Source organism: Haemaphysalis longicornis, unplaced genomic scaffold (genome assembly GCF_048455015.1).
Source record: "Haemaphysalis longicornis isolate Haplotype H1 unplaced genomic scaffold, Haemaphysalis longicornis Haplotype H1 scaffold_99, whole genome shotgun sequence".
Lineage (NCBI taxonomy): Eukaryota > Metazoa > Arthropoda > Arachnida > Ixodida > Ixodidae > Haemaphysalis > Haemaphysalis longicornis.
In genome coordinates this window covers 245,226-269,824 of record NW_027526471.1, presented here as the reverse complement: position 1 = coordinate 269,824, position 24,599 = coordinate 245,226, and the positions used below count along the sequence as shown (strand labels likewise).

The 24,599-nt window shown below is 46.3% G+C and overlaps 1 protein-coding gene across 1 annotated transcript in view; it reads right to left on the bottom strand.

Moving 5' to 3' along the window:
• The window catches only part of LOC144154837 (uncharacterized), a 50,990-nt gene continuing 26,391 nt past the window's right edge, over nt 1-24,599 (bottom strand). Inside the window, exon 3 of the mRNA XM_077685929.1 lies at nt 1-189. Coding sequence (XP_077542055.1) covers nt 1-189 — 189 coding nt within the window. The remainder of the gene's footprint in view (nt 190-24,599) is intronic.

The window sequence follows — 24,599 nt, the reverse complement described above, 5'->3', positions numbered from 1 at the left end:
CTACAGCCGTTGTACGAGGTTGGTCTCCTCGATGAAGGCCAGGAGAAGTTGGAAAGCTTCCCGCCGGTTGGAGTGGGGGTCCGCAGGGAAAAGCATGTCCATCAGGGTGTGGCTGGGCAGCCCGAAGCTCTGCTCGTGGGGCATAGTGTTGGCGGCAGGAGCAGAGCAGGTGCTCCAGGGTCTCCGGCTCTGGGCAGTCAGACCATGTGGAGTCGCTACTCAAGGCGTCAGCTGCACAGAAGTATCTCCCGCTGCTCGGGACGAAGGGAACGTGTTCAAGGGCCGAAGGTATGGGTTTTCTGAACAGTCGAACATCATGTGCTTTAATGTTTCTGGCAGAGTTTACATTTAGCTTATTATTGTGCGAGGAAGATGCATACGAACTGAGTGGGAAAAAATGCCTCCTTGGATCTGCCTGAGTGTGACTTCTCGGATTTTAGTCACAAATGTGTGAGGACGAATGGAGGTTTGTGTCTTGGGTTTTCTGGATAGTACAGGGAGATTTCTTGCTATGTGAGAAGAGGTACGAAGCCCTCCCAGTCTCACCCGCTCGGTGCGAGAGGTCTCGAGCCTGTTGGTAAGCGCAACTATTGCCAGTGAATGGAGAGTGGGTGGGAGTCCACACAAAGTCCACCCGATGTGCCGGCGGATGTAGCTTTAGAAGTCGCAGTGTGGTGGGGCCAGTGCCGACAGGAGCCTGCGGCAGGCAGTTTGCGAATTAACCAGTATAATCTTGGAGTTTACTAGGGTAAGGAGGAGCGCAACAATTAATTTTTACGCTTCCGGGAAAAGGGTTCTCCGCTCGTGATGAGGGCATTCTTAGACGTTTACACTGCCATCATAGTTGGATAACCTGAGTAACTGGCCACACGTGCGTGATTACGTCGGACTGGCTGCTGTAAAGCTTTTATGGGCTTTACGTTGGGCTTTTTTAATTGCAGTTTGGAGGTCCGGGGGCATACATTTCAGGCAATTGGGCGCAAAAGATGGTCGCGAACCAAGTGTCGGGAATGGCGCCCAGGTGAATCTGGTCAGGGTATGATCATTGGATATGTTGAAGGACCTACCGGCTTGCCTTGATTGGGCTAGTCGAAGTCGTTGACTGAAAAGGTGCGCTTCGATGAGCTTCTTTGTGCCATTATAGAGCGCCATACTGAGTAGATTAATAACGGAAGTACTAAACGGAGACAGAAAGCTTGTTTGGTGGCGTTGGTACAGTCCTTGATCTTCAGGGTCTGAACCGGTTGTATAGTGTGTCCATCGACCAGAACAACAGCTGCAAGTCCGAACATTAAAAGCTTAGTTATGATGTTATTTTTTATTTTCATGGAACAATGTCACTACACAAAAAATTCGAGATATATGCCTGGTGCACCTTCTTTCTATGATAAACCTGGTTTTGTTACACGCAGGTCACTAATAGCTATTACAGTGTTGAATCTTAACACGATTTTGCTCTTATATATACCCAGCATGAGCAATACAGCTTGTGCGACTGGGCTTCAAACCCCCACTCGACAAAATGATTATAACCTTAGGCGGTACTAAGACTATTCGGTGATAGGATTTCAACGAAGATAAAATCATTACAGCACGAAATTCTCGATATGATTGTCAGAATATAACACTCAAAATCCGGGTGACACAGGCAGTTGTTTCCTGTTTGTGCTAAGCGCGGATACTCCAAACAGACGGCAACTTTACTCAGCGGAGACTGTTTGCCGAACTTTTCATGCTTTCCTACGTGCCGTGCAATGGAATGCCGTGGGGCGTTACCATCACCCCTTTGATGAGATCCAAGTTGTTCCGCAAGTGAACTTCAAAAGCTCCGGAGAAGAGTACAAAACTTGAGGGTATTTTTGTGCCTTTAAGAGCATGCCGCCCCGGGCGCTTCTCAAGTCACACTGGCCAATTTCAGGCGAAGGATAAGGGAACGATTGCAAAAGTGTGCTTCGTTCCCACGGATAAAAGAGAGTCTGAACTTCCAATCGAAACAAGGAAAAGAAAAGAGGTGCGCAAGACTGTTTGCGTACGAGGTTAGGCGTGCAGGAGTTGGTTTTTTTTCCTTTGAGGGCCATCGGGTCAATCAACTGTGTTGCACCGACTTTCTTTTTCTTTAGATTACACTTTAACAAAAACATTTCGATCTGTTTGTTCAGATTACTTTTCATCTTTCGCGCGCGTTTGGGAACATCGCCGCACAGTATTTGGCGTTGTAATCAGTTGGGAAGTATTTTCGCTGAAGAAGTTTGTTTGTCTGTGAGGATCCTTTTGTACAAGGTCGCGGGTTCAATTCCCAGGCGGCGCCGGCCGCTTTTGTGATGGAGGCGAAAAGCAAAACTGCCCGTGTGTACGAGATTTGGGCGCCCGTTAAAGATCCCCAGGTGGTCAAAATTAATCCGGAACCCTCCACTACGGCGCGCCTCATCGCCTGCGTTGCGTCAGCGCATTAAACCCTGCAATCAATCAATCGATCCTTTTGTACAAGCGATAGGCACAATTTGTGACTCATTACAATGAGCAAAAGTGCAAAACTTCTCATAAAACACATATGATTTCATCAATTTATTTCGAGACAAAGCTTAGCATCAGGGGCGTTGCAGCTTCTTCACTACTTTGCATGTTCCACAAATGTTCGACCGCATACCACTTACGTTTTGTCGCAGTGGTATTAATAGACCCACAGTTGTTACCGAAAAGGAATATCGTTTGCGTTACAAGTCGCGGTGCTCGATGCAGGCAGTCAAGCCAGGCTTCCGAGCAGAACAACGGCAAGGTGTACTTGCGCCAGTTCTATGGCGTGCATGTGGAGAGGGTGGGGTGCAAAGCAAGAGGAAAGCATTCCCAACGGAGAGAGAGAGAGAGAGAGAGAGAGAGAGAGAGAGAGAGAGAGAGAGAGAGAGAGAGAGAGAGAGAGAGAGAGAGAGAGAAATGTTTACTGAAAAACGTGGGCCTTTCCATTGTCGCAGGGGCGGTTCCGTCCTTATAGGGCCGCAGACTGTTCTGCTCCTCTCCGGGCTCGAAGAATCATCTCCCTCTAAATCCCTGGGTTGGGGTTGGCCAGAGCTGGCTCCCTTGCCACGAACGTATTTGTGCCAGTGCTTGGAGTGGCCATGCGCCGTTCTAATGAAGTTCACACGCATGCCTCCGCCTGACGCACTTGGCGCGCTGTTCTGAAGCACCATACGTACTGAACCGAAACCGCATAAGCAACAGGCCTCAGAAATTTCGTGTAAGGATAGTCCGAATTACGTTAAAAACTCGAGCTAATTTCTAACCAGTAACGTGGAACGGAAAAGAAATAGGGGCACACTAGCTTCTGCTGTGGTCCCTCCCGCGATGGCATTGACTGCCCTGCACATGAATGCAACATGATGGGCAAAAGGACCAAACATATTGCACAGAAACGAATATGGAGGAAGAGAACACAGGTATGCGGGAAGGGACTGGTAGCAGGAAAAAAACTGCGTGCACGGTTGGCCAATAGGGAGTGTGAAATTCCCGAGCGTGATTAGGTGTTTGCAGCACCACGTCCGCGGCTTCACAACATTTGACCGCCGTCAGTCCGAAACGGCTCCAGTGCTCTCCGTTGACACCCCCTGGTTTAATTAGGATAACCTGCAGCTCTCTTTACGTGCTTCCACTTTCACCTGTCACGTGACATGACGTCACGCCCAACGCATTTTGCTATCTTTCTCCGCCACAGAAACATGCAGACTTATGGTTCTCAAGGCGACTCTTCCGGAGACCTCGAAGCCTCAGGCTTCTCATCTAGTAACGGACAAGGCACTTCTGACAAACGGACTAACCTCTCTGAAAGCAGGGTTCAGATTTCTATGCGAACTCATATAGACCAAATTTTTCTTTGATCGAACTGATTTATATTATCGTACGTGTATATACTTTGTAGACTGCGGCATGGGTAGGCAGCGCTTGGTTCGCCCCGCCTTGCGTTCGGGTAAAGCTCAGCGAAAGGAACGAGTTTAATTGTTGTCGGTTAATATTTCTGCGTTCAGATCTGAATGGTTTTGCGTTTCGAGTTTCGCAAAAAACGATTCGTTTTCGCTTTCACTTAGATCAAGCTTCACGTAAAAACATGTCTCTGAAGTACAGTGGTTCGTTCGTTTTTTAAACCATCGTCAATACTCTGGGCTCCAACACACAGACACCTTGTACATTAGTTGCCGTCAATTTGTTGAAACGTTTTCTGTTACTTTTTGCCCGAATCGGCCAACCTGCAGGGGAAAGACGGGGAATAAAATAAATAGGCTGCATGCCCGTTGCCGCGAGCAAAACGGCTATAGCCGGACCAAGTATACCAGCATGCTCAGCACTTGTCAGCCCTCATTGGGTTCCCACACACGAACGGCCTGGAATGTAATAAGGAGCAGCCGAGCGTAGCCGGAGTCGCCGCGCATCGCAGGTTCGTAATAAGTTCCGAGGAATACTGAACGAAAGAGAAATGTTACTAGGCCAACGTCAAAATAAAATTAACCCTCAGCCGATAACGATTTCTGGCCTTGCAAAGATGTTTACTTAAATGTACCTTGGTGGCTTATTCAAGGCACATTCCATTCTGCATTTAAAGAATATCACGCAAAACTAGATTTCTTGCGTGCTTTGTCAGGGCGGGATACTACGCAAAACCTTCTTCGGCCGGGCCTTCGATCTTTCCTTTTTCGTTAATGTGGAGGACTGCGTTAAGTGAAGCCTCTAATGGTTTGTTTACTTTTATGCAGAATATTTCCTCGCTGTGAAGGAAACGACGGGGCACGTGCGCGTGGGTACCTGCAATACTGACAGCAATGACAAACCAAGACAAACCGGTAGAAGGTTTCATCACTCTTTAGCAAAAAGGACTAACAGTTCCTCCTCTGGGGCACTAGCGGCCTTTGTCACAATCATTACTTCCTCTGGGGACTAAATGTGAGCGGACAAACAGTTAGTATCGCACGGTCATGACTATATAAACGGCGTGTGTTTCGAAGCCTCTGTTCGGCTCCGCTACGCCGCGGGGCTCTGTTTAGATCCGTTAAGTCGCTACGCCGCCTGGTTGCGGCGGTGGGTAGACGGAGTGACAACGAACGAGCAAAGACAAAAAGGCGGGCCCCTAAACTATTCTGCACTTAATAACCGTCAGCCCCCGCGCCCATTGAGATAAGAATCTGGTTTTTTTTACGATAGTGTGCGCAAAAGGTGGCCGCCAAAAACGAAGCGTTCCAAACTTCGCAGTAAGGTTTCGGCACGCGCGAGATGAAAGCAAGCAGACAAAGAACACAACTACTCCTCGTGCTGTTCCTGGCCGAGAGCGCGCTAGCACTGTGAAGGCGGGAAATTTGAATGGCATTGGAAAAACCCCTCGTTCAATTTATCAAGAGAGGGGTGAGATAGGGAGGGGAAGGGAGTGAGGAGCAGTAGCTATGAACGGGTAAGGCACCACAGCCCTTCTGGCGGATTAATCACTGCTCTGCACTTCCGGCCGCTTTGAGGCTAAATAGAACTGCTGTAAATTTCTTCTTGGTATCTTTTTAACACGAAAGTGTTTTATTCCCGGGTCCACAAAGACTCTACGGATGCCGTATCCGTCACGGAAGTAACACCAGTTAATGGAGCAAGCGGCCTGTAAAGGGTGCACCCCTGCACACAGGGTCTGCTAGCGGGGAAGCAACCTTTAGTACTAAAGAGTACGTTATACTTAGGGTTGCTCGTGTTAGGGTTTTATATTTTAACACGACAGTGTTTTATGCCGGTATACACTAAGATTTCACTGACGTCATATCCGTCAAGAAAATGATGCCAGTACACCTTTGCAGAAGCAACCCGGCAGGAGGACGTCGCTCGCCAAGCACACCCACCAGACATCCGCCTACCCACCCATCATGCTCAGGTGCAGATTTCGCTGCACATGTCACTTTCGTGTTTTACCGATTCCTATGAGAGAGAAATAAACCACAGATTTTTTGCTAACGCCACCAAACCAAGCTCAAGCTTAAACCACTCCGCTGTTTAAAAAGCGTCCCATGTCTAAGTAGTGTATGGAAGTGCACTACCCGCTCCAGTCTTTTAAATTACTGGTGTTCTAACATAGAAGCTTCATCGCCCTAGTGAATCCGGTTACGAGTCATCTCTAGACGGAGGGGATCGGGTAACAGCGTATCCTGAAGCCTACTTATGAATCTGCAACTTAATACGGCATGGCTTTGTTGTTTTTTATTTCCGATTTTCGCTCCCTTGTCGACGGCGGCGAGAAGAAACGAAGCAGTGCCGCGTGCTGATTAAAACATTAGGCAGCCTACTTAAGCACGGATGACCTTCCAGGGGACTAATTAGTTTTCTGAACAGCCTCTCAAGATTTCGGAAGGATAAAATAAACATTGTATTGTATTTCGGCGTATCAAAAAGAATAGTGAAGAAAAAATACGCAAGAGATTAGACCATTTTTTTTTTCTGGTTTGTTGGAGTTTGCTTTAGAACCCAGTTCAGGCTGATTTTGCCGTTCGCTTTTTATTCCAATAATTTATAATCACATACGAAGTGCGTTTCTGGACTTTTATTGAAATCTGAGGGTTCTAACTGATACAAAACACTAAACCGGCATTTCGAGGCCTTGTACGTACGAAGCGTAAAAAATAATGTTGCCTGCATTCTGGAAGGAACTAAATGTCGTCGTGTAAGGTGCTGTTGTGTGGGAACAATCATTTTATGCATACCATTTTGAGATAGGAGTCACAGAATCACGCCAGGAATACGGATCGCAACTGTGAACACCAGTGAAAAACTTGGAGGGTAATTATAACAGAAGGTGCGGTAATATTTTTCAATACACTTCAGTACAGATTGGGCTAATGCTGCAATATAAAAACAGTTACGCCAGTGGCCCCCGCAAAGTTTAATTTTTGAGAATGAGGAAGACCCTGGAGAAACGAGAAAGGGTACACAGGACAGCAAAAGTTCAAGAGCAAACAAAAAACACACAAGAACAAAAAAAGCCGCACCAAGGAATTACTTGAAAAGTAATACTAATTTCAGAAAAAAACCGTGGATGCTGAGCAACAAGGTAACAGCTGTGCTGGCGTTGTTTTCCTTGCGCACTTCGGTTCCTTTCTGATAGACACAGGAATCCGACGTATTGTTTGCGAAGGCGTAGGGAATCTTTTTCTTTGTGTGTACGCCAGAACTTGGGAATTAGCGTACGGCGGACAAAGCAGCAATATTTCGTATAGTACTTCAATACCCGCTGTCTTTCGTCAGCCTTTTGATGCCCTCGGCACATTTATTTCCAAAGTGGTCTGCCCGAACGTTACCAAGCCACTCCTGCGGTGAAATCGAGAAAAGTCACTTTTTCCCTGATAAGTGCCCGCCATTGTATTACAGTACAAAAGCTGCAATAATTCTTACTTCAGTCATCTATCGAAGTGCGTAAAAGCAGAAATAAATAAAAGCAATAGCCGTAAATGTTGGCACAGATGGCGCTGTTTGAACCTCGAACAATGGAAATGTTGAATGGCTTCGTTCCGAGTGAGAGAAATATATATCCTAGCACCCGCATTGTACAGGCGACAGATTTATGATCACCCAGCACTCCTCTCTCGCCGAAACTCACTGCCGCATTTGTACAGAGTAGTGCGGTTGGACAAGGCGGTGTTTGGGGAAAAGTAAATCCATTTGGAGATCAGCGACCTCTCGCGTGATTGGAATGCTTCTTTCAAAAATAATGGAGGGTTTTCCCTGACTGCGCCAGTGGCAATGTGGAGCAACTCACTTTTCACTCTTCCTACAACTTCCCTGTCTACGTCTCAAGGTCTATAGAGTGGCTCGGGTAGGATTGCAAACAAGCAGTCAGAAATTAGGAAATGCTTCTCCGGCCGACGTTTGCCATTCCCGCCGAGAGCTGCTTCAATGGTCGGACGTATTTCCCCTTGGTACCAAGCAAACATCAAGAAAATTTACGTGTGTTCAATGAATGTTAAATGGTGCTATATTCGGGTGTCAACAAAGGGAAACGAACGGTTCTGCTTTTCTAAGTGGCATACAGCGCGAGGACCCTGGTGAAAGAACGGAAAAAAGAAAGTACAAGCGCTGACTAGTAACTAAGCGTACTGTATTGCCTTCTGCAATATATACAGTGACGTCACAACTTTGCGATCAGTCAAAAAAAAGGAAAAGGGAAGGATCAGAAAACAGGTAAAAATGAACTATGTAAACAGCACTGAGGGTAACAATTTGATGCTAATATCTCCGACATTGATTGATCTTTGGTATCTTGCTGATTGCTATCTTTTATTGATCGCAAAGTTGTGACGTCACTGTGTTTTCGTATATATTGCAGAACGCAATAAAGTACGCGCAGTTGTATCGTCAGTGCTTGTACTGCCTTTTTTCCGTTCTTTCGTCCGCATCTTCGCGCTGTTTGTTCAAATGATGTATAGCCAACTAGTCCAAACCCACACCTTAGATAAGTAGCTTAATCTTTTTGTGCACGTGCCTTCGCTTGTATTATTCCATTGGTATTTTTTTCCACAAGTTCTGCGGGTCTAAACGCAGATTGTAACAAGATACATGCAAAAAGTGAACAGTGTTAACGAATAAACGACTGCTGCAGGCGTAATTGCGCCAACAAGCTAACAGCGAAGAACATTTCCCCAAACGGACTGGATTACCGGCGACAGCGAGCAACCAGTTCCAGAAATGTCTCCATTCGCACGGAATTCATGTGTTAAGACAGTGGCATTAACGTGAATGAACGCACACTTTTGTAGCATCTTGTAGACAAATACCGTGAATAAAATATGCAGTTTCTTTTGTTTAAAAGAACAAGCTTTGTGCAAATCACTACCTTCTGCTTCATCCCAGAAGAAGCTACGTCCCTAAAAACTACAATATATATTGAAGACCTTCGAACCTCGCGCCACGCTGCAGCAGTTCCTTGTCAAACAATACTAAAAGCAGTTATCAATGTTGGCAAGACTAAATGCAACGCTTCTTTTTAGCTGTTTTTTATAAACCGTAAAGGGTTGCAGATCATAGTCGAAAAGTTCATGTCTTGGTTCCGTCCGAGCCGCTGTTTTAATTGATATTTTTCTGATTTTTACAAAGGCATTTCGAACACGCTCTTGCAAGGAACTTACATTACGAAAATTGTTATGTATGTTGATGGTTACTTCGTGATTTCACTTTGTGGCAGTGACAATGTTCATCGTACGTGACACAAGTTCTGAATGTATTTCGTGAATACCTTGCACCTCTTGATTCCGTTCCGTACTGCCGAAACATGCGATTTCTTGATCTAAGGATTTATTTTTGCGACTCTCGTACTGATTGGGGCGATTAGCCCCGAAACCTGACACCCCTCCTTCCCTATTTTTTCCCGCACTCAATGCTCGTGCAAATGGACATAATTCGGTCTTCCTTCAAGAGTGCCGTACAAAAATCCTGCACACATCGTTCCCAAGTTTCATACCATCGGAAGTGCACTCGCCTGCTCACGGCCGGTTACCCTTCGCATATTTTCTCTCCACTGGCTGCAAGCATGCACATCTCAAGCTGCAGTAGAAAGACGAAAGCATTCGTACGGCTGTCCAAGAAAAACAAATATATCAATTCCCTTTCTTAAGACAAACATTTCTTCCATGCAACTTGGGGACCCTAAACTGGGTTACAAAGGTTGCGATTTCACGTGCGCAATCGCTGGAGTACTATCCAAGGAACGTCATCCCGCAAAAATGGTTTACAAGCGTTAAGTAATAGCCGAGTTATCCTTCATTAAAAAGGACCAGCCATAAGGCATGGAGCGCTTATCTTCTCATCCGCCTCCAAAGCACTGTGGAAGCTTTGACGTCACCGACCAGGCGTAATAGCACTTAGAGAAATAGGGCTGTTTCGAGAAGCGTGACGGCATTGGGTCCGTTCGGAGTTACGTCACGCTTTTTTTGGCAGACACGGTCAAGCTCCGGCTACTACAGCCAGCTACAGCCGCTACCGCTGAGCGGGGCCGGTTGGTGGTCGGCCCGCATTGAACTTCCGTGTCGCCGTGGTCCTCGCGTCGGCCGTGCCCGCATCGGAACATAAGTTTTATAATATCGGAAACGGGCGCTTGAAGGCCCGTAAGGTGGATTCCAAACACAACATGCTCGCTCACGACAGTAATTGAAGATTGCCGCCGACGACTAGCGGCCCGCTAGCGTTGCGGCGTGCGGCTCTGTCACGGCGAAATGGTTCCACCGAGTCGGCGAAAACGCTTAGCATCGCCGCAGTTATTCATGCACCGCTTGCTGGGGCCACGCAGACGACGATCACTAGTGCAATCTTTCACTCCACTATCACCCCCTTTCACGCATTTAAAAACTCATTTTCAGCAATAGTACCGCTCTGGTGGGCGGTGACAGTTTTTAGCTGCTGCTGTGTACGCCGTATCGTGCATGCACCGCAGAGTGCGAGTTCGGTTCGGGCCATCGTGGGGTGCGGACGTGTTCTGCTCTCTTTCTGGCGCGGCTGGGGCGGTTCGCGATCTTTGCCGGCCACAGTCGCGGGCCTTGGGTGTTTGTTTTCGGGCGGCGGGCGCTCTGCTGCGTCGGGCCGTTGAGCGCAGGCTCCCGCTCGCCAGTCCCCACCACTCCTCTGCTTGAACTTTCATCCAGCAAGCTCTTCTGACTTCGGACTGCTGTGGACAGCTCTTCACAGCCCAGCTCCACCTGTACGCTTCACCGTTTCCGTCGAGATTCCCTTCCCGGACGCAGCATGACGCCAAGATATGTGTTAGTGTTGTGGTTCGTGCGCTGTGGTGCCCGTCGCAGTGGCAACCCTTCTTCTTTCGCGGTTGCGGAACTTCTCTATCCTCTCTTTACCTCTCTATACTAATCCCTGCCTTATCCTACTCTCCCCTTCTACTTATACTTACCTACCCCCCGCCCCCTTCCGGACTGGGTTGGACGCAAGTGAGCTTCCAGGTCGACTCAAATAAAAACCCCAGTCCACTTCTTTTCATTTTTCTCAATCCGAATCGCGCCACGCCCCCCCCCCCCCCCCCCCCCCCCCACCCCTGCGGACACACACACACACACATCGCAAAATGGACTCTTTTTCGACTGTGCAGGCACATGCCTGACGTGGTCGCGCGTGTAGCGGCGTTTCCGCCTGCAGAGAGACGCTCCGTGTTTTTTAGTGTTATTCATACGTTGTAAAGAACGCGCTATATCTAAAAATTCTGCTAAGCTCGTGTGACCGATAGCGACGATCAACATTCGCTCCTACAAGGATACGCCGTGCCGCCGGTGCCGGAGCGCCGCTCGCCGGAACCTTACCCGTGCTTCCCCCAGAGCCGGGAACGCTGATTGGCTACAGCATTTAAGGGACCCACCAATGGCACCAACGGCGGCGCCGTACTGTTCAGTGCTTCGTGCGTCATAGAGGCTGCGTCAGAGCATTCTGCCGCACTTCAGAGCGCGGCAACGTTGCGACGAGGATCCGTAGGCGAACAAGGAAAGAAAGAAAGGGTCTTTTTTGCGTGGTTCTGTGGCTTCTGCTTTATGCAGACGTATAATATTCGGTACACGTTGTCGTGAAGGGCTACTCTAGCGATTGCGCGATTGAAATGGCGACCTTCGGAAGCCTATTAGGGCCTTTTTAAGTGAAAGTCAAAGCCAAAAATCTAAGGTGCTCCGACTGTAAGTGAACACAAAAAAGAAGTAAATAAATAAAAGCAGGAATGGCGCCATCAGATGGAAGTCGACTTCGTAACGCGAGGAACCCAGGTTCGATTCCCACCACGGGAAGCGGTTTCTTTCTTTTTTTTTTTTTTGAGGTGCTAGATGTGCCTTTATATAAACCTATCAGAATCATGTACCCTCCCAATGGTAGGGTACATGACGACGAAAGGTTTCCCTTGGCCCTCGTGCATTGCGTTCGCACAAATGGTCGCCTTAAGTGAAGCAAAAAAGCTTCCCTTTAAAAAGAAAAAAACGTACATTCATACAGTTGGTCAGAAATTCAAAAAAAGTTACCGTGGTAATCGTTTAGCCGTAGATCTTTTCTCGGTACCTGAAAAACTGGTTCGATTGTAATTAAAAAAGGGTATTCTAGATACAAAGATGGTTTAAATTGTGCCAAAAGCACCACATCAATTTGTAGCCTGCAAGGGGTAATTTACTTACTCAATGCCCATGTCTTGAAGAAAAACTACGTTTGACATTGAGCAAGATGCGAAGACGACAAGCTTGAGAACGCAACAATGTCGGGAAGCTCGTTGCAGGAGCACACATTGCTTATCATCGCAAACAGTGCAGTTTCAAACCGCGCCATGATAACTACGAGATGACGATTACATTATAACAGCGAGATGACCATTACAGAACCACACGAGAAATAATGGCGCCGTTGGAAATTTATTGGCTTTAAAAGAATACCATTCGCGTGCACTGTTTAGCGTTACCCGGTAAGGAACGGAAATATCTGGAGGACATTGAATGAAACGAGAAGGTTACATGCTTCCAGTGTACTTGGTATCTTTGTTTTTAATGTGTATCATTCTTTGCCGAATACCCCCACAGCCAGGACCATGTAACGCCCTGCATTTCCACAAAAAAGCAGACGTCGTGAAAGTTTCGCCTGTAATCTATATAATGGCATAAATGGAGATAACTGGCGGCACGAAATTCTGAAAAACCAGAAAATAAGAAAAATATTAAGAAATTACGGAAAAATGGAAAACGTTCAACGTATGACATTTTCGCAATAATGCAGATTTCGAGAAAGTTTCACCTGTAATCGTTTCAATAGCGGAAATGGAGCTAATCGGTCGAACAAAGTTTTTGAAAAAGTAAAAACATAAGAAAAGTATAAAACAATTACGGAAAATGGCGAACCGTGTAACGCCCTGCATTTACACAATAATGCAGATTTCTCGAAAGTTTCCCTTCTAATCGTTATAATAGCGTAAATGGAGATAATCGGTACGACAGGATTTCGGAAAACCAAAAAAATTGGCTGGAAAAAACCCACTCAAGACAAGAGGCATAAGGATGCTACGCATTAGTAAATAACTCTCTGGTTTTTTGAAGATTTTTATGATATTGATGTTCACCCTTTCAAATAAATATACTTGAGTTGTTAGTCTGCGCTGTGTCCGCGTACCTCTTTTTGGGTGACCGGTTTTGTGCGCTGCAAATCTGCTTCTACAGCGTCATAAGGTAATTGCGGAAACGTGTCCTTGAGCTTCATGGTTGATTCGTATTCTTACTACACAGACTATACGAGAAAACTGCTTACGAACATTGGAAAGCTTGCGGTTTAATGGAGCAATTTCTCTGATGGATAAGCCTAATCCTATCATCACAGCTCCTTCAAGTATCACAATTACTTAGCTAAATATAAAACTACTCTGCCTGGGGTAGCTAGGAAACAACTACGGCACAAAGTACCCGCGGTGAGACGACTTCGTCAGCTTGCTGCCCCCGTCAGCAATTCCTCCAAATTTTGTTCTTTGGCAACGATCTAAATACAGGTACAGCATCATAATTAAGACCTGACCAGAGATGAACCTTGCTAGCGATTAAAAATCATGCGTTTTGTGAACTCAGGACCTTAACATGAAAACAATTGCTCGGTTTCGGAACATTTTTCTGCATCTGGCGCTTGCAGTGCTTGAGCCCAGCGGGTACCAATAACTCCTTACGGCAGATATTTTCTTGGAGACGCGCAATCGATCCTTGCGTGAACTCACACGGACTATGGGTACTAGAGCACTGCACCTGCACGTGAGCTGCTAGAAGTTTTTTATTGATTCCCCAGTCACGTCTCCTTTTTACCGCAGGGCAGTGGGAAAAAGCCACGATGAAGAACACTTCGGAACCACAAAACGGGGCCGGAAAACAAATAAGCGCTAAGCCTTACGAACAGCCTTTGGCGGCCAAACCAACTTTTTGCTCCCAAGTTCTCCAGATGTTCAGGACAGATGGTCCTTGCACCAAGAGCACGAGCTTGCTCTGGGCTGCGCGCTGACGCAGCTGATGCCTGCCTTCACCTTCTGGTCATTCCTTACTGCGTACTCCTGTGTTTTACCTTCTTGGACAAGTTCCCAGCAAATTCGGTGGACAAGACGGAAATGCGGGACCCCTTCTCTGTGCATAATTGTCTGAGCTAACACATGTAGTCTTGATGGCAGATGAAAGAAACCCTGCAACTCTTTCGATAAGCGCTTTCGGTCTTTCCTTCGCGCCTGGAACCACTGCGAAAGCTATAGTTATCGCCAGCACGGAGCGGCACTGCGCGATTTGTTCGTCGCACCAGATACGCCTTCCGTTTCTGCTTTGTTGTTGTGGCTTTTTTTTTAAGTTGCTATCGAAAAGCGTTCATTGCTGCAACTGAAGGAAAACCGGCCAACTGCCGCTGCATGGCCTCAGTGACGTAATTGGAGCGGTGGAAGAACTTCAAGACCGGGAAAGAGAGGAAAATTTTTTATGAGTCTCGAAGTTATCTGATGGCCATAGAGCAGTAATTTTTGGCTAAGGTACTTTGCGACCAACTAATCTAAGTACTGCGTGTGTTGGGTGACTACGTTCTGCAAGTACTTAACATTTCAAAAAAGATGAAAAAAGTGTTGCAGGGTTCCTTAAAGACAGTGGGTACCGTCAAAATCGATAAAAACTAGCAAGAAAAAAAACCTCTATTGTAGCGACACGCTGGCAATGTATTGGTGAAGTGTGGTTACTTTGACATTAAAGGAACTTGGTGCATGGCAGTGTGACAGCAGTGTATTATCATGTGAAAGTGCGATCCTACTTCCACATGATTATACTCTGCTTCTTTTGCTCCTGATGGATTATAACCCAAGAAATGCTTGTGTGTATGCTTGTGAAGCCGGCTTTAAAGAGGTTCGTTGTGTCATGGTAAGTGGAAAGAAAGCGTTGGTTTGCGATTCTCATAATATCTGTAAAATTTTTATGCGAAATTATTGTAAGCTTCATAATGGTCAAAATTTCTGTATTTTTTTTAGGCGAAAGTATTGTAAGCTTCATAATGGTAAAATATATTCTCCTCGGCGGAAGGACCTACTGCGGGTATCAAGAATACCCGACACGCATAGGGTAAGAAAAGCATTCATCTTTTCTACATTATAGCGTAGTATTCTGTGCCTAGTGCCTCCACAGCCAGGAGCGTCTAACACCATGCAGTTTCATAAAAATGCGGTCGCGGGTACTATTCCCGGCCGCGGCAGCCGTTTTTCTGATAGGGGCGAATAGCAAAAACGCCCATGTGCAGAGATTTCGGTGCACGTTAAAGACCGCCAGGTGGTCAAAATTAATCCGGAGCTGTCCACTACGGCACGCCTCATCGCCTGCGTTGCGTCGGCGCTTTAAACCCTACAATTAATCAATCAATTCCACAAAAATGCAGATTTCGCGAAAGTTCCAAATGTAATCGTCAGAATCACGTAAATGAGCACAAGGTCGCGGGTTCGATTCCCGGCCGCGGCGGCCGCTTTTCTGATGGAGGCGAAAAGCAAAAACGCCCGTGTGTACGAGATTTCGGCGCACGTTAAAGATCCCCAGGTGGTAAAAATTAATCCGGAGCCCTCCACTACGGCGCGCCTCATCCCCTGCGTTGCGTCGGCGCGTTAAACCCTACAATCAATCAGAATCACGTAAATGGAGATAATTGGTCGAACGAAATTTTGAAAAACAAAACAAGAAAAAATATAAATTAAATAAAGGAAAATGGCGAACGGTGTAGCGTCCTGCATTTCGACAATAATAGAAATTTTGCGAAAGCTCTAAATGTTATCGTTATAATAGCGTAAGTGGAGATAATTGGTGGGGCGAAGTTTTCAAAAAATAAAATAAGAAAAATATGAAAATATTACGGGAAATGCCGAAACGTATACCGCATGGCATTACCACAATATTGCAGATCTCGCAAAAGTTCCACCTGTAATCGTTATAATAGCGTAAATGGACATAATTAGTCGAACGAAATTTTGAAAAACTAAAAAAATAAGAAAAATGTATTTACGGAAAATTGCGAACCGTGTAACGCCCTGCATTTCCACAATAATGAAAATTTCTGAGAAGTTTCAAGTGTAATTGTTGTAATAACGGAAATGGAGATAATTAGTCAAGCGAAATTTTGCGAATAATAAAAACAAGCAAGATATTTAATAATTACAGAAAACTGCAAACCGTATAACGCATGGTATTTCCACAATATTGAATATTTCGCGAAAGTTTCGCCTATAATCGTTATAAGAGCGTAATTGGAGATAATTAGTCGGACAGCATTTAGAAAAAAAAAATTTGCCTGAAAAAACTCACACTTTATACAGGCGGCATAAGAATGCTACGCAGTAGTAGATAATTCTCTGAATTTCTGCTGATTGTTTTGTGGATTGTTTGGTTTTTCAAAATTCCATTGCACCAATGACGTCCATTTACGCTATTGTAACGTATAAATTCGTTACATCCGCCATTTATGCATTTGTGAGGAAATGCAGGATGTTACGCAGAGTGCTCATTTTCGCTATTTTTAAAAGAAGATCTGTTTAAGTTCTAGTTCAACATTGCTTCCGCTTTTCCTCCTGAAAAACGCATTTCCAGGCTGTACTCGAATAACACTGAAAAGCGGGCTAGTTGGTGACAGTTCATAGCTGTAAAGTTTGCGCACAAAAAAACGAAAACTAAACGGAGACACAAAGACGAGCGCAGCTGTCCGTTTAGTCCTCGTTTTTTGTGCGCAAAAGTTACAGCTATGAGGTGAACTGGAGCTGAGTGAGCTACAAAAGTCCACTGCTTTCCAATTGAACAAATTTTTATTTTGCTTTCATGGCCCTTTTAACGACGCCAACTGTCGGCGCATTTCGGTCGAAATCTACGAGTGCCCTGCAGGCGACCGCTGATGACAGTGGCGCAAAGTTCCTCAGGAAAAGCCAGCACAAAGGCGCGAGGTTAAACATCGCCTGGGCTCCGCAATGTGGGAGGGGAAGGAATGGTTTGCAAAGGTGGTTGGGGAGGAATGCGGGCGCTTGTGTGTGCTGGAAACGCCTGTCCGCACGCGGTAACGACATTAGGCCGCCGCTGGTGTCGCGGTTGCGCTGCGGGCACCCTGGGCCCGAACACCCGCGGGGCCCCAGGCGCTCCTCACGCTAATCACGCAGTGGAGGACCGAGTTAGTTCCCCTCGGCTCCCAAACCACAAAAGGGCTGGGAGTGAGGACGCTGAGGCTTGCAAAATATTTCACTTACACAAGTACGAACCAAAACAATACCAGCGGTTTTTATGACTTTTCTCTCGACACGGGAAAGAAATCTAATTTCTGCGATCTTTTAACTTCCTAATGTTTTACATAGTTGCTTTACCGCTTGCCTTAGGGGCTCGTTTTAGGGTGGTTGTCACCTAACGAGCTTTACGGTCTCCGCCCCCTTGTTCGTCTTATCAAAATGCTGTGTCGAAAGGTTTTGAAGGTACTCCCTCGTTTCACCTCGAAACACAGAGAAATTGATTTAAAAAGGAGAAGGGCCTAAAGAGGCTTAAACTTGGCTGGTGATTGAAAATGTCATAACATGTAGAAACAAACATAATAAGCTGCACATTTGAATGGATGTGAAAGTACCGAAAGAAAGTTGAAACAAGAGGAACCCTCTCCTCATTCGCTTGCTTCCTTAACCACATTAAACGGGTTCAACCCAGCGTCCACATCGCCCATGGGTACGCTTCCACTTTCTCAGAAGCCGCGGTAGTTTTATTTATTTATTTATTTTATTTATTTATTTAGTTATCTATTTATTTATTTTTATATTTATAAATTTTCTTTATTTAGTTAGTTAGCTAGTTAGTTGGCTGGTTAGTTAGTTAGTTTTTTTGTTTGTTTGTTAGCTAGTTAGTCGGCTGGCTAGTTAGTTTGTTTGTTGTTTTTTAGTTAGTTTGTTAGTTACATAGTGAATTAGTGAGTTAGTTGATTAGTTAGTTTTTACACTGCCAGTCTCATACGGGACCAAAGCAGAAAAGCATTGGTTTGTAAACACTCAGTTGAGCATTTACATTCTTACAGGCGGCCATTATATCAACACCTCTTGTAAAACAAAAAATAACGTTAATTACGCTTAACAGTGAACAGTTGTTACATTCCTACCGGCGGGATATAACGCAGAACTCATAAAACAGAAAATAACCACGATAGTACCACACAAACACACGAGCACCCGCGGCATTAATGCACCCCAAGGTACACACACACCGGTAACGGCAACCTTAACTGCTGCTCGAGGAAACAAAATACACTTACGCACACCCACGTCCACGTCCACATTTATACATTCCAAGAAAAACCCGCCTTGAAAACAATACGCTGAACAAAAAGAAGAGAAATCACAGGATCAGTTTAATGTTTATTCTGTATCGATATGAACTTGCACATCGCTCTTTATATTTCGTCGGTATGGCACGGCCAGACTTGTCAACATTAGACACCTAATTGCACGCGCCGGAGCACTGCGTCAACCGGAATGAAACCACGCGTGCTCGCAAACCATGCGAACGAAACTGAACGAGTTGCCAGCAAATCGTTCGATTAACTCACGGTCCGCTGCACCAAAAGAGCATCACTTACGGGGCAGTCTTGTGGGTGTGCTTTGCGAGCGACAACCTGCTGGTGCGTCACTTTCACCAATGCGTGACCACCGCGTCCCTGTTCCGTGGAATGTACGGTAGACGGTTGCGTTGCGACGAGCTCAGCTGGCGCCAACTGTCGGCGATCATTAGCATCGTGATGTACTACTTCGCTTCACCTCTCTCAAACGGCAGCACCATCGAAAGAGAAGCGGTAAAGGGAAAGAGATATGGCGCGTTCATACGGCTGTCTGCGCTTCAGGTCGTAGCGAAGTGAGTAAAGCGCCTGGCACCTCCCGTTGCAGCGACGGCGCACCCGGCTCGAATCCTGGCGCGGCCGCGTTTTTCTGGCGATGTCACTTTCGTGAGGGATATGACGTCAGTCAGATCTTGGTGTATCCCGGCATAACAAACTTTCGTGTTAAAAAACTGAAATATTATTTATTAAACATATACTTAATTTATAGGTGAATTCTGACATTGATTTTATACTAGTAATGCAGGAATCTGAACTATTCCATTCTCTTATTAACAGGGACAAAAGTAATGCTTGAAGCAATCGTTGTTAAGACCGTATTCGGTGATGGTGTATGCATGTTAGTGCCTTAGTATTCTGGATTATGCTAGGGAGATGTATTTCGATGCATAAATCGGGCTACGGTTATGAAGGAGGTTATATACAATTTTTTAATCCTGCCACTTTTGCTGTTGTCGCTACCGTAGGTTATAGGGTTCTACATTTCACGCACAACGTATTCCCCACCCCGCAGCCATCCACGCTCAGCAAATAGGCCTTTCGAGCACCGGCTGCGGACGGGTCCGTTGCGTGCGGAGACAGACAAAGGCAGGAGGTGACAGGGTAGAACATCAATGGTAGCATTTATCGCAACGTGCAAATCAAATATACTCCATACAGGCTAATCGTAGGCAATAACAGTAACATTGCGAGCGAGGCATTAAACAACGCTAGAGCTCGAGATGGTTCGACTCACCGATGGAATACCGCAGCAGAGGGGCGGTGCACGTGCGAGGGCAGGTGCAGTTTTCGAGCTGGCCCGGAAGCCTCCTTTTGTGGCGCGTTCTCCAGGTCCGCATTAGCTCGCCGAAACGTCCGCACTCTACCGCATCCCCAAGATAATAGACAGTCCTGTCGTCATGCTAGATCCCACCAGACCTCACCAAACGGTGGAGCTACGAGACGTGCGACTAGGAGCACTGATGCACTGTAATAGAGTTGTCGTCAATCGCAGCGTGAGCCCGACGCAGGTCTATGTTCTTCAGTTCAGCTTCATAGCACACGAACTAGTTACTCCCCTTTCGCCACAATGATACAAAAACACTTCTTGTTGTGATTCGCCGTGGTGTTCCTGGAGTCTCCTCTTTAGTATTATTTATTCGTACTGTAAGCCTATCCAAAGGATCACACAGGAGTGGTTCAGTGCAAAAAATACCACACTTTAACACATCTCTTCAAAGGTGTTTAACATACAAGGGCTAATAATGGCGATGTATATTTTTATTTATCAGGTTAACACACTTTCACTGATTATCAGAGTTATACAATACTTGAAATTTAGCAACAAACTTGCCCACAGAACGCACTTCATCAACTCCACTAAGTAATTTATTCCATATGTCTATGGTTAGTGAAAAATAGGAAAATGTGAAAGTGCTACTATGAGGAACAAAATGCGTTATATTACAGCTATGGCTGGTCCTACGTGAATGATAAAAGGCCGTGTTTAGAGGGCTGTCCGACGGCATTATAAACACTCCACTATATCGTCGTACACCGCCGTTTTGTAACAAAATTGCCGCGTCTGGCACTACATCGCTCTAGATAACATAAAGCTAGGCAACCTGACCTAAACATAACATAACATGACCTAACGCATACACAGAAATCACTTAAAACGCAAAAAAAAAACCTAAGCCATAAAAATTATAGTTCAATTGAAAGATGAAAAAAAAACAGGCAAAAGCCGGTCTCGAAACACCGTCCCAGGGATCAAGAAGCTAAGACGTATCATCTAGTCTACAACGACAGACGCTTCGGCCTGCGATAGCCTAGTCTTAAGTATTCTAACCTCGTCGGACGGCACTCTAGCCTTGCCTGCAGCGATCAGCTGGAGTGCCGTCGGACGGCGCTCTAGACAGTGCGATGATAAAAAGGAGGCCGGATGTATATATGGTTGTGTATATTTATGGCACCGTGATAAAGGAGATAAAGGAACTTTAACGAAGTCACGTTTCTGCGGCATTTTGATGTTCGTAGGCAAGCTTGGTTGCGGAGTGCAGTTATGCTATCGTACAATGAGTAAATGAAGCGGAGGGCCACATTTTCTATGTGTTCTAACTTATCAATGAGGTATGCCTGGTAAGGGTTCCACATTACGCTACTACAATGGCCGAGAAAACAAACACACGAGAAATCTCCCACAACGTGAGACGGGTCTGTTCGCCTTGCCTTACAGCAGCCGTGGCGGAGGGGACTGTTATCGCCATGGGGATGGTTATCGCGCATGTGCGCACCCAGTCGCGCCGGGGAGAAGAGGAGAAAGCAAAAGTGAGGGGAGGGGTGTCTCCCCAGGGCCGTTACATTTAGGAGCGCGATAATTGAATCAAAACTTACAAAACATAACATCGGCTTAACGTTACGCGCAACTGCGAGTGAAGTTTGATATTCGTGTACAAGAAAAATAATGTTCTTTGCCCACAATTTGGAGCTGTCGTTAAGAACTGCTTTTCTGCAAACAATGCTACTTGAGTTTCGTGCGAAAATAGAGGCACAGATATATCAGGTTTTGGATGACTTATTTGTAATTCCACGTTTTCCCCCAACATGCCGTTCTTGTGGAGCCTGTCGGCAGATTGCTCCAATTCCCAAAGGTGCATGAAATTGCGCCAGTGAGCCAGCAATCACCGGGATCTGCCGAGTCCTCGCCGTCCCAATTGCCGCATTTCTCTCTCCCCACCACTTCATTGCAGGTATCGACGCTTTCCCCTTCCCTGCCCTTTTTCCGGTCACTCATCGGTCCCTCGGTCAGACACAACTCACTGGCCTTTTCATTTGGGTCCACTGAGCGAACAGCGAAATCTCTGCTCTCGCGCCAGAGCGTACAGCAGGCTGCCTTCAAGATAACACTTTCCAGAACCCGGTCGGAAAAGGGAGACCGCGCGTGAGGCGCCAGATTGAGTAAATGCCGCGCTGCTCTCCCCTTTTCCCCTCGTGCTGCAGCGATGAGGAAGCAGGAGGCGCGCTGGATGGGATCTTTCCGCTCCGCCTTTTCCTCTCCCAACGCTGCAATAGGGTGCCTGAATGTTCCTCCTCGGGCGGGCGAGGAGGGACATCGCGGCACCCTACGCCGCAGTGGAACCAGGCCTCTCAAGCTTGGACGTTCCCTGGTTTCCCTATAGGCGGCGTAAAAATCGACGCCCCACGTGACCGACCTGCAGCGCAGTTTTCGACCATCAAGTCCACCAGACGGCGCAACCGAAACGTTACTTTTGGTATAGAATACAAAACATTCATTCCGTGACTCAAAGAGCCAACACAGTTCGCTTACAATGCGTTGTTTAAAAATATTCATTCATTCATTTTTATTTCCTTAAGGACCCCACTGGGGGGTATTACATATTACATATTATTAACAAGTTCCGCATTAAACATTCGTTGAGCAAAAATACAGGCAACGTTTTATGAACAGCTGACTGGTGCACCACCTCGTTTCTGAATTCGCAACCACAACGCCGCCAATTCAAATTGAAACCGCTGCAACGGCCCACCGTTTCTATGTGCGCGGACTCGGATTTCGTGACTGTTATTGCTGTTATGTGCTTTGGCGTCCATCAGTTGTTGAGAGGACTGGCAAAACACGGGAATTGAGTGCTTGTGGAGTGACTAATGTAGGAAATTCCGCATCGGAAGACAGCTGTCGAGGCCAGAATATTTGATTCTACCAACAGAAGGCGAGTGTTATGCACTCCGCTAGAAAGACGGTGCAAACGAAACCGTTATCGCCGTCAATACCTCATTTGTGCCCTTCGTTCAAAATCTTAGCGCAAGTGAACGAGTTGTTATGGCAAAAAAAAATGTTGTCACGAAAGCGACGTACAATTGCAGCGATCGAAATGAAATGATGTCCTGGCCTCTGTAAACTTGCGGATGTCAATAAACGATTTGTTCTCACTTGCTGCTCACTGTGGTCTGTGCCAGTCGAGGCCATCTGGTCACCTGGCGTAACATCACTTCACTAGCGCGGCGCAAGTAAACACGCGGCCAGCGTGCCAGCCAGGAACCAGCAGGAGCAGCCACGGCCGGACTCGACGCTCCTTTCGCGCGCGGGAGGAGGAGAGTCGAGTCCGGCCGTGGAGCAGCGAGCCGGCGGCCGCCGTGCGAGCACAGCCATGTTATTAAGGAGCTCAAGCGGCCTGTGCAAAAAGCATCCGCCATGTTTATAAAGCTGTGTTTACAGCGCCATCAAGCGGGCGTCCTCGGTAGTTCATGACGCCGCCACTACGCTTTTTCTGGCAGTACAGGCTAAGCTAGACCATTGTCTGGCTAGACCTTTGCTTCTCTAAAATCCTCCCTATTCTGTGGTGGAACGCCGCGAGTCGCGACACCCTTTGGCCGGCAGCAGCGGTGGACACAGCCGGTCATGGTCGGACTCGATTCCCTGCTCGCGCTAGCGGGGAAAGAGAGTCGAGTCCGGCAGTGAGCCGGTAAGCTGGGGGGCCAGTACAACTGTCGTCAGTGCCGGCGTTAGATGGCGCATCCGTAAGCTACGTCACTGTGTATCGAGGGAGTTTCGTTTCGCCATCCGGTTAATTGTCCTCATGACCCCTGTCACAAAAAGTGTGGTAGTGAAGCCTCTGACCAATGCTATGCACAGAAACCAAGCCCCGCCTTGTTTGTGGCGCGTCACACCTGCGCCGCCTGCTTTCAGCCAATCAGGGTTCACTCCGAATGGACACTTTGAAACAATCATGAAATGGACACAAATGAGAATTTTATTCTGCAGAGTCGATTCCTTTCATGCAGAATGAATGCGTCCTTCCGAAAATTGGGACGCCTGCACGGGAATTAATTGAAGAAACCCCGCCCTTTAGGCACACGGGGTTTTGGCCCAATATTTCTAGAGATAGAGTATTCGTGACTCTCTCAGCCCAATATCTTCTCAGGCTTACTACAAAGAATCTAAAATTGTGCTAATGCCTAGCCTTCTGGGACGTCTTTTAAAAGGCAGTTCTGCTTAACTTTCGACGTCGTAAAGTCAAGTCAGGTTAACTTAACTTTCCAAACCTCAATGAAAACCTTTTAAAAGCTTGAACTTCCGAATATCGGTTACAAGTCAGTTTCACTAAACTCAAAATCTTTTCCTTGTTATGACAGTGGGAGGTATCATTCTCATACAAGACTTTCGCCATATAGTCATTATAATCGATGCTTTTGTTAGTACAACGCAATTCAACATAAAGAGTAGCGCATCCAACTGAGTTGGGTGCGCTACTCTCAATCGAAAGGCAGCGTGCTTCTGCCGTAAATACCTAAGAAGCTTATGAAAGGTAAATTCATGGAGGCTACCTTGTGTCATTGTTTCGTTAGAGTTTACATTGCCAGATTTATTATTTTATCAAGAAAATCAGATTTACTTATGCTTGGTGTATACAGTGTTTAGTAGAAATGGCTGTTGTTCAATGTGCAAAGGTGACATCAGTGAGTTTTTATGTATTCATCGGGATTCATGACGCGTTCTTTCTATGGAACATTGTGCCCACCTGCTATAGTCGCATCTGACAATGTCAGTATTGTAAATATATAACTAACAATAAATAAATAAATAAATAAATTAAAAATAAATACATAAATAAATAAGTAAAAAACTTACGTGGGCAGTACGTGCACCAGCTAACCGAAATAAAAATCTGTAATGGGAGAACCAGGGCAAGACGACGACATATAAGAAGAAGAACAAACAGAGTCAGCGCCGAACTCAAAATAGAACT